This window comes from Lepus europaeus, chromosome 16 (genome assembly GCF_033115175.1).
Source record: "Lepus europaeus isolate LE1 chromosome 16, mLepTim1.pri, whole genome shotgun sequence".
NCBI classification, from domain to species: Eukaryota; Metazoa; Chordata; class Mammalia; order Lagomorpha; family Leporidae; genus Lepus; species Lepus europaeus.
The window spans coordinates 58,054,406-58,065,123 of NC_084842.1; the positions used below are offsets into that span (position 1 = coordinate 58,054,406).

At 50.9% G+C, this 10,718-nt stretch overlaps 1 protein-coding gene across 1 annotated transcript; it reads right to left on the minus strand.

Moving 5' to 3' along the window:
• Positions 1-876: 876 nt before the first annotated feature.
• On the minus strand, positions 877-1,718 carry RHOH (ras homolog family member H). The gene has a single exon (XM_062213569.1). It carries the CDS (start codon positions 1,716-1,718, stop codon positions 1,143-1,145), a length of 576 nt encoding a protein of 191 aa, XP_062069553.1. The 3' UTR covers positions 877-1,142.
• Between the last annotated feature and the right edge of the window lie 9,000 nt (positions 1,719-10,718).

A 10,718-nucleotide genomic window follows, 5' to 3' on the forward strand; every position in this document is an offset into this window, starting at 1 on the left:
TTCTCCTGATAGCTTTGTGTTGCCTGAGCATCTACTACATACCTTTCTTGATTCCCTGTGCTTAGAACTTGTGCTTTTCTTTCACTCAGGCACTTCATATTCACGAAATAATAAAAGCTATAAATTGTACTTTTCTTCCCTTATACACATATATGCAGACACCTTCCCAACTATTCTGATTAGCTCCTCAAGTTAATAATTTATATTGCCATGCCAGCTCAGCTGAGAGTTTGAATGAGTATGAACTTGTCAAATGAACCTGTCTGCTTTTCTTAGCCCTGTTCCCAGTTAGGAGCCACCAGATCAGACGAGGGAAGCAGCAGCTGGAGTTCCTGCTTCTCACTTCTGCTCCAGGTTCTGCAGTTAGATGCACAGCTGTCTGATTTTCTACTCACAAGCCTTTCCTTCAACGTCTCGGTGGATGATACAGGAAATACTCAGTGTGTGACTGGAGTTCTGTGAGTGAAAAGTAATGTTGTAAATAAGAAATGCTCCTCTGTAACTACACAGAACTAGTGGTAACATTGGGATCGTTAGGCGGCACCAAGATATCTTACCTATGGAGCTGTCTTCTATGTACAACTCTGAATAACAGGTAGGTGGAAATGAATTTCCAGGATCAGTTTATGGTCATTTTAGTAATTCCAACAAAATGACTGCTTCAGGCAAAAACACTAACACTGCAAACACACGGCAGAGCCCTGGGAGGTTCGTGTCACTCCTCTAGTAGCTAGTGTGCGTGAGTACGCAGGGAAAAGCATTCCAGGTGGGAAAACTAATGATATACCAAAGCTATCTACTTCATTGTTATTTAAATAAAATGTGTGTTTAAATATAGAATATTTTGGAAAACCCACTTTGTGATTCAAAATGATGGACATTATTTGGGACACTGAGTTTGCTTTTTTTAATTCTAGACGAAATGCTCATGACAGTTTCCCAAGGACTTTTCTGAATGGACGGGGGCAAGGAGTTCATTTGCAGAGTGTGGTTAGGAAGATCGTCCAGTGGTCAAGTCCAGTGGGTAACTAAGGTCACTCGGGATGCCCCTAGGAGACTCGGCCCTTGCTGGTATGCCCGCTCTCCCTCTCCCCATCAGTCCTGGGGTGCGTGCGAGGGTGGTGGGTGAAGAATCTTGGGGGTTAGAAGATCTTGCACTCGTTAATGGAGAACAGCCTCCTCCTGTTCCGCCTCCTGGCCTGGTTGACCGCAGTTCGAACAGCACACTCAAATACCTGCTGGACCCCCCTGTTGCTAAGGGCTGAGCACTCCAGGTAGCCCTTGGCCTTCACATCCTGAGCCAGTCTCTTCCCTTCGATGGCATTGATGCAGGAGGCCCTGTGGGGTCCTATCTCCCGCTGGTCAGTCTGGGTGGCCACCACTAGCACCGGGGTACACGGCAAGTTGCTCCTGATTTCACCAATCCACTTGTTCTTCAAGTTCAAGAACGAGTTGTGGTTGGCCACGGAGTAGCACATCAGCACCACGTCCGCCTGCTGGTAGGACAGGGGGCGGATGCTCCGGAAGGCGTCGTTGCCGGCCGTGTCCCACAGGCCCAGGCTGATCTGGATGCCGTCCATGAAGACGTCCACGCCCGTGTTCTCATACACTGTGGGCTTGTAGGCCTCGGGGAAGGTCTCGGAGGTGAAGCGCACCAGCAGGGAGGTCTTGCCCACAGCGGAGTCGCCCACCAGCACGCACTTGATGGAGCTCAGCATCTTGCCCGCCCGGTGTCCCACTGTTGAGGCCAGGATCCCAGGGAAAGGAGCTCTCAGTGGGCTGCGGGGGCCAACGCCATCCGGCCCCTGCGGCTCAGGAGACGGGCCGTCTGCTTTGAAAAGCTTCAACGTCTAGGGTGCCCCTGCAACAGAAAGACAAGGGGGGAAGTTGAGTATCGTGTGTTTCCCATTTCTGATGACAAGGAGCTTCCTCAGCAGCAAACTGATACATAGGGGGCCCATCTCAGGGTAGCTGCACTACCCCGTTTATCGTAAAGAGAGCCAAGACCACGGTGCCTGCTGGCCCGGAGGCAGACGCTGGTTTCATCTCTAAAATCAGCTGCTCCGATTGCAACATTAAAAAACAAAAAAACGTAGCAACCTGGGGTGGGTGAGACGGGTTCAGCTTCAGCTCCAAGAAGTGGGGGAGGCAGCTGAGTGTGCTCTAGGCGGCTTCAGTTTCCAGGAGATTCCAGCGGCTTCAGGAACTACGAGAGAGACACGTGGTGAGCCACAGACACCGTATGCTTTCCCCTTCATCTACCAAGTCTTTGGTTCACGCGGAGCTCATGTTGAGGCAGGAGAAAGAAATTGCCAGCATCTAACAGTTTGCCATGGTCTTTGCCTAGTGGATTTTTCCCTAAAACTGGCCACCGTCATAACGGCCTGTCCTTGGCGTTTTCTTACCCACAAGCAGCACAAGGAACTCAGCCCTGGAGGCAGCATCCCACATGCCAGCTGCACCTGTTAGCTCAAGGCCAGCCCGGCCTCAGATGGAGAAAAAGCACCTCGGACCCAATTCCAAGCAAAGGCCGTTACTGCATCCGGGGTTAGCATCTCCAGCGCTGGCTCCTCCTGCCGTGTCACTCGTAAAGCCACACGCAGATACCTACAGGTCTGCTCCAAGATGGAACTTTTACAAATCACCCCTCTAAATCCTGACTTTCCCTTCCAGGATGTTTTAAGCCTTGTCAACCCACAGTCTTTAATTATACGTATCAGCCTTTGCAAAAGAGAAAGTCAAATAAATGAGCCTCGTGATTTTTATGTTGTTTTTTTTTTTAACCCACATAAGCTGAGCGACCTCGGACAAGTGACTTAACCTCTCTGAGGTTGCAGTCTCCCATAAAAACAAGCTCTGTAGGGAGCTGTCTTGTTAGCTCTTTTCCCTGCTATTGACTTAAAACACCAAATACCGACTGTCCCTCACACGGGGGCTGGGATACCAGATGCTCAGCTGCACTCAAACTCTACTGGAGGCCGGCGCTGTGGCACAGTGGGTAAAGCTGCTGCCTGCAACACCAGCATCCCATACGGGCACTGGTTTGAGTCCTGGCTCTCTGCTATAGCCTAGAAAAGCAGTGGAAGAAGGCCCAAATGCTTAGGCCCCTGCACCCACATGGGAGATCCAGAAGAAGCTCCTGGCTTCTGGTTTCAGATAGGCCCAGCTGTGGCCATTGCAGCCATTTGGGGATTGAACCAGCAGATGGAAGACTTTCTCTCTCTCTCTCTCTCTCTGTAACTCTGCCTTTTAAGTAAAATAATTAAAATAATTTTTTAAAAAGATTTGTTTAAAACTCCTACCAGGTTATTCTCACGCACCGTGGTCCTGGACACCCATTTATAATCAGACTTCGAGGAAGGCACTTTGTAAGGTCTCAGACTTTAGCTCCTTAGGTGGAGGGGCAACTTAAGTGTATGGATTTGCGATTAGTCCAGAGCCAAGTCCTCTTAAGACATTTTTAAGTTTTGTTTTGATCCCAGTGAAGCAAGACTAGAACCACTGAGAATGTGCATACATCAGACGGTTGGTTACTTCAGTGATGTCTTTCTTGTAGCGTGAGCTGATGCCAGATTTCTCCGTGTACATCTTCAGTGAAAGGAAGTCAACGAGGCATGATGAGAACATGAACTTGAAAATCGGGTTCATGGGGAATGGACTCCAGTCTGCCCCAAGACCACCTGCGTCAACCAGGCCAGGAGACGCTTCTGGAAAACTTTCCTAACTTCTGTAAACCTCAGTTTCCTCCCACATAAAATGTATGGATAACGTCTACATCGCAGGATCTCAGAGCTGTTGAGAGTATTGTGATTAAACGTACAGCAAGGATCTTTAGCGTAACAGATAATATAAACATGCTATATGAATAATATTGCCAAATAATCATTACTAAATATGATGATACACAACTATTCACTAAGGAGTGGAAGTTGAAGGAACACTAAAGAGAATTCTCCAGCAAAGGCTGCTTTGTGTATCCTACACCCAGCCAAGACGACAAGAAACAGACTGCTTCTTGCAGGGTAAAAACACAAAGATTATGTACCAAAGACATTGCTGTCTGAGCTTTGCCGGCCAGAGCAGGGGGCTGCAGGCTCTGCTCAATCAGGAGTGACACAGGGCAGCCCCCCAAACCAGCCCTCAGGCTCTGGTGTCCCCAGGCGCAAACGTGGAGAGACAAGGTGAGGCTTTCCTGGGATCTGGTAAAGCAGCCCTGGCCACGGCAAACACACGCACAGAACCCGCTGCCCGATGCCCAGCGGCCAGGATGGCAGCAAACCCGCAGACCCCAGCAGATGGCCAGAGGCGTGGCTCGTGGCTAAGCCCGCTCCATCTGGCTTAGAGCCATACCCCACGTGGACAGGAGCGAACCCGCACAGCAGCACACGTGGCCCACGCACGGCCCGCTGTGGCTCAGGCCGTTAGGGCGAAAGGCTGATGGGCTTGACTGCAAGAGGGTCTCCCCCTTTAAGCTGAAGGGACTTCTGGGGGAAGATGAAAGAAGGTTTGTGGTGGTGTCCGGGGAGGATGGCTCACTGGCAGGGCCGCCCAATGACACGGCTCTCTGCCGGGAAGCGCTCTGGCCAGTGACTCCAGAGAGTGTTCCATGTGAGGACACGGGCAGCCCTTAAGGCTATTCCTCCCAGGGCTTGGATCAGACTGGAATTAAGGAACCTTCGATCTCAGAGCCACCAGGGCCTCGGGAACTGGACTGTTCTGGCCCCTTCTCCTGCTCTACCGTTTTCACAGGGTGCCTGTCCTGGCCCCGGGGTTCAGACACACAGGGGAAGCGGCTCCCTGCAGCACAGAGCAATGGTGTTGGGCCCTCAGTGCCTCTACTCACTGTCGCCAGCAAAGGATCAAAGGCAGACAAAATCCATTTCCTGCCCTGTGGCAATCCTGGTTTCACCTTGGCCTCCGCTCTTCTCCGTCTGCAGACACACTCTGTGTCTCTCTGTGTGCCTGGAGGGACCTGCCCCCGACTCCTCCCCAACTTCCAGCCCTCCTGGAAGGTCTTCCTGGGCCAACCCCATGCCCCTGCCCCGCCAGCACAGGTGCCCCCACTGCATGGCCACAACACCCTCAGTGTACGCTGCAGAGACACCCTCTCGCCCTGCTGAAGTGGCTCGGCTTCTGTGTTTGCCCTCCACTGGTGAAACTGGAGTGAGATCTGCGCCAGCCGCTTCATAGGGAGCACGGGAGCACCAGGTGGAAGCGAGAACAAGGCAATCATCTGTGCTTGAACCTGACGCTTTGTACATTTGGAAACGCTGGCTTGTTCAGGGAGAAGGCCCCTTTAGAGTGAAACCGCATGATAAAAACCAGGGTGACACTGGGGGTACCATCAGCTAACTGTTGCTACTGGCAGTTTTCAGGGTGGCTGGGGTTTGCAGGAGGTGGTGTATTTCAAAATGCCGACACAGTCATCGTTTGGGAACCCATGGCGGCCGGTGGCCGGCAGCCAGCAGCCAGCGATGGCTTTGTCAGTTAGAGATCACATGGAAATGTCCTCCTCAGAGAGCTCTGGATGGCAAAGGCCTGGCACTGGCCGCAGCCGGTTCATTCATTCAGGGAGTCCAGTATGCATGAACCATGCCCATTTAGATGGCTAGGAGGTCATCCCAGTCCTCAGCAACCCATCTCTGCCAGTGCCCTCTGCCAGCTCTGCTCCCCAGCCATGCCGGGACATCACAGCAACAGCTGGCCCAGGACGGCTGAACTCACGCAGAGACCCCGCCTGGCAAGGGTCTGGGCGCTTTGCTTTTGTCTCTGTGCCTTGAGGGGAGAGAGGATCAATGCGCAAAATCTTAGGGCATGTCCTTGAAAAAAGCAGAACCCTCTCTAAACTTCCCCACTCCAGACTGTCACTCCGTTTTACTCTCTAGTAAACACATACATGTATATGTCTTCTAAACATATTTCAGATTTAAAATTTTTTACTCCAGCCAAGTCTACGTACTTGCCAGTTTTTAGCTAAACGGCTTTCCTGTTGCTTCAGAAATTCATAATTGCACAGTTAGTGCCCATCGGGATGGCCCATGAGTCCAGTACTTGACTATCACTTGCACGTGTGTATGCTATAGAACGTGATACAGGATGTGTACACTGGGCTGTCACCTTCCTGTGGGCTGTGTTTCTTGGGGGATGTATTCACAAGTGCGAGGCCTTACGGGGTCAATGGGTCATTTTGTGGTGGCTTTTCATTTCCTGAGCATCTTCCATACTTAGTACTGTACTTAGTACTCTGCTAATATTAGTTGTTACTCCTGTCATTCGTTCAGGGCATCCTAGGTGACAGGTCCTGAGGACCCGACAACAAATAAGAGTCACTGCGTTCACGGAGACTCTGTCACAACTCCAAGAACTTCGGGGGGCTGAGGGCTTGTCTTAGTCACACAGCGAGGAAATGGCAGAGACAAAGGTGGATCCAGATCAAGTGCGGGCACCTCCTTGTGTCACCACACCTGTGATTCCCACGAGGCCTCGCCACAGCATCTCAGATCCACTGCTTCCCACGCAAACCCACCCGCAAGACATTTTCCCATGCTCTCCCTCCCAGCCTGTTCTCTTCCTACAAATAGACCAGCGCTGGAGATGTTTAAAGGAGGGCACTGTCTCTCGAGGTGGGTGCCGATTCCACCAGTGGGCTCACTTGTGAGAACTCATCAACCCGTGGACGTACAGTGTGTCCACTCTTCTGTGTGCAAATTTAAAAATAAAAAAATAAAGGCTGCTGCCCTTGTAGTGGATGTCTTCAAGTGATATTTTAAGTTTTATCTTAAGCAAGAGTTCTTTTCACTAATTCTCAGTACTATTTTAATAAATCCTTCCAAGCAGTTGCTAATTGCTACAAATGACTAAATTGCTCCTCAAAAATCACGAAAAGAAATCATGTTTAAGTTAGTTTATTTTATACACCAGACCATCTCTATTCCAAATAGATTTGTGTTCCAAACATTCATTTGTAAGACACTGGTTGCAGCTTTTTATAACTGCTGATTTGAGAGGCAGAGAGAGATCTTCCATCTGCTGGTTCACTTCCCAAAATGCCCACGGTGGCTGGAGCTAGGTTAGGCCAAAGCTGGAAGACTGGACCCAGTCTGGGTCTCCCATGTGAGTGGCAGGGACCCAACCACTTAAGCCATCAGCTGCTGCCTCCCAGGGTGCACATCAGCGGAAAGCTGGAATCAGGACTGGGCCAGGACTCGAACCCAGGCACTCTGACATGGGATGCTGGCATCCTAACCTCTATTCCAAACACCCACCCCTTGGTTGCAACTTTTAACACCTGTTCCCCAGAGTCAAAGTTCTAAGCAATATTTACATCCCTAAGCCTAAAGCATATTTAGCCCCATCATAGCTGAATTAAAACAAATCATCTTGGGGCCGGTGTTATGGTGCAGCAGGTTAAACTGCCATCTGCAACAGTGGCATCCCATCTGGGCCCCAGTTTGAGTCCTAGCTGCTCCACTTTCACTCCAGTCCCCTGCTAATGCACCTGGGAAAGCAGCAGATGATGGCCCAAGTGCTTGGGCCCCTGCCAACCACAAGAGAGATGCAGATAGAGTTCCAGGTTCCTGGCTTTGGCCTGGCCTAGCCCTGGTTCTTGTAGCTACCTAGGGGTGAACCAGCAGATGGAAGATCTCTCCGTCTCTCCCTCTCTAACTCTGTGTTTCATATAACTAAATCTTCAGAAAAAACAAACAAACAACAACAACAAAAAAAAAACAAAAACAGAACATCTCCCTGCAACCCCCAAAATCTCAGATTCCTCCAGCGTCCTAAGCCTCAAAGTCTATCTGAGCCCTGTCCCTTGCAGTTCTAGCAGGAACATAGCCCCTTCCCCCTCCTCCCTTCCAGCCACTCTGCTCTAATCGGGTCCCCATCCCCTCGCTCTAGCTTCCAAGAACACAATCACCATACTGTCACCTCGGGTCCCCAGTTCTCAGCACAGCCCAAGTCCAGAGGCAAACACAAGACCACCCAGGCAAACAGCTGCCCGAAGTACCCTGAAGGGACACTAGAGCTTCACCTCAAAACTCAGGTGAGAGCCAAACATGTTTGCCAGAATGTCGATCTAAGTAGCTGCAAGAACACCCTGAAAAAATGCTTGGAGTTGAGATTGTGACCCCCAAAGGTCAATGTCAAGGAAAGCCACGTGGTCTCTGCACTTCTAAGCAATGTGACACATTTACTTAGCTGGGTATGCATGCCTGGTGCCTGGGCTGAATCAATCAAGGAATTAGAGGACACAGAGGCAGATGGGTGCGTATCTAATCATCCTGTGACGTCACTACACTACAAAGCAAGGGGACCAAATGACAGCCCACTCACTGCCACTTCTTTGGGTGACCCACCAAGTAAGAGTTGTTTTTACGTTTTTTCAGTGATTGGAAAAAATCAAAAGAAAAATATTTCATGACATGTAGACAACACATGAAGTTCAATATCAGGGTCTGCAGACAGCGTTTTACAGGAGCATGGCCATACTCATACAGTCATATACTGTCGCCCACTCGGTCACATACTGTCTGTCTATGGCTGCTTTCCCATACGACGTGCAGTGCACACTAAATGGCCCACAGAGCCTGGTGTCTTAACGAAGTTTGCCAATCCTGCTGTGAACAAAGTGGTTCGTTGTACAGAGCGTTAAGCAGCCACCTACAATGCCAGCATCCCATACAAGTGCTGGCTCCAGTGTAACTTACGCTCCAACTGTAAATAGGCAATGATTATGATTCATCCTTAAAAGTCCTTGCACAGGATTAAGTGAGGACTGTACATAAAGCACCTAGAACAGTGCCTGGCACGGAGGGTACTACAGACATATTTGCTATTATCATGAATTACCTTTAAGGGCCATTGGAAGATTATTATGAGCCAGTGTGCGTCATGAGCCTAAAACAGTGCCTGGAACACAACAAGTATTAGCAAAGAGTAGCTGCTAAGGTGTCAATGCCATAAACACCTGGAAGAGGAAGCAATTCATTCTCTGGAGATGGGAGAAGAGAGCGGCGATTTGAGAACCCAGCATTTAAAAAAGTGAGATCTGGCCGGCGCCGTGGCTCAATAGGCTAATCCTCCGCCTAGCGGCGCCGGCACACCAGGTTCTAGTCCCGGTCGGGGCACCGGATTCTGTCCCGGTTGCCCCTCTTCCAGGCCAGCTCTCTGCTGTGGCCCGGGAGTGCAGTGGAGGATGGCCCAAGTGCTTGGGCCCTGCACCCCATGGGAGACCAGGATAAGCACCTGGCTCCTGCCATCGGATCAGTGCGGTGCGCTGGCCGCAGCGCACCAGCCGCGGCGGCCATTGGAGGGTGAACCAACGGCAAAAGGAAGACCTTTCTCTCTGTCTCTCTCTCTCACTATCCACTCTGTCAAAAAAAAAAAAAAAATTTAAAAAAAAAAAGTGAGATCTAATCTGTAGGAATAATAAGATGTTGGCAAGCAAAGGAGCAGAAATGCCTTGGGGGTGGACGGGGAGGAAGAGCATGTGCAAAGGCCAAGGGGCACGAAGTACATGTTTGCCTTGGGGAAGCAGAGTAGCTCAGGAAGGCTGCACTATGGGATGCTTGGTGGGGAGCAGGAAGTGGACAGTGGGAGATGAGGCTGTATTTTAATGCAGATTGCTTTAGGTCCATCTACATTCACAGTATAGTAAGAGCTCCAGTTGACCCCACCATCAATTAAAATCCCTAGGTCTTTGGCACATAGACTGCTACAAATCCACTCTCTTTTAACTTAAACATCACTCGCCCACTAGACTTTCTGAATGCCCACCCTGGGTCAGGCATTCGTTGTGCTATAGCATGAGGCTGTTAAGTTCAACAACACAGGCTCTGCCTTAAGAAACATACAGTCTCACAGGCAGAGCAAGCCATAATCCCCAACAGCAGTCTAAGTGGGACACGAAGTGCCCACAGAGGAACAGAGTGCTCCTTGCAAGTGGCAAGAACCCAAAGGGCTTCACGGAGGCCGTGGTGTTAGAACGTGGCCCCTTAGAACAGCTGCGCCAAGAGGAAAGAGCAGGAGGAACAGGACCCACGCAGGAAAAGCCTGGGGCACGGAGCAAGCTGAGCAGCAGCCCCGCTGGGCAGGAGGGAAGCTCCCAAGGGGGAGATGACGCTGGGCCTCGGAGGGCTGCTTCCTGCGGCAAGGTGGGCGGGATCATGGGAGGAAAAGACCCCCAGGTAGCACAAGAGACTGGGAACAAGGATGGCCTCAGCCAGAGGAGACGCAGGAAGACTCCAGCAACCTCAGTGAGGCAGAGAGACACGCGGGCCGGTCACTGACGAGGCAGTTCTCAGGCTATCGGAGGAAGTCATTGGCAAAGCCAGGGAATGTGGGAGGGGAGAGGCAGGTCTGTGAGGGCATTTCAGGCCACCGCGCCTGCTGATGAGCTAGAGAGATCTCAGGAGAGCCGAGGGAACTGTGGCCACGTGACAAGGTTATCCCTCAGCCAACGAGTGGGATGCGAAAGCAGGTGACAAGGACAGCCTTACCCTCTCACAGACTGCCACGTGAAACCAGCTGGAAGAATGTTCGTCCCCGTGTTGCTTACCCTGACAAAACTTCATCTAAGAATCTGGGGTTCCTGGACACACAGGTTTGTTCCTACGATGGACAGTCTTTAAAGCAATGAAGCACAAGTCTTAACAACCACAGGAAAATGCTTCCCCAGCTCAGGGCGGGGGAGCAGCTTTCAAAATGGGGTGCTCCGC

Excerpts from the sequence above, each read along its gene's own strand:
- RHOH (XM_062213569.1), bottom strand. The coding sequence starts at position 1,718 with ATGCTGAGCTCCATCAAGTGCGTGCTGGTGGGCGACTCCGCTGTGGGC.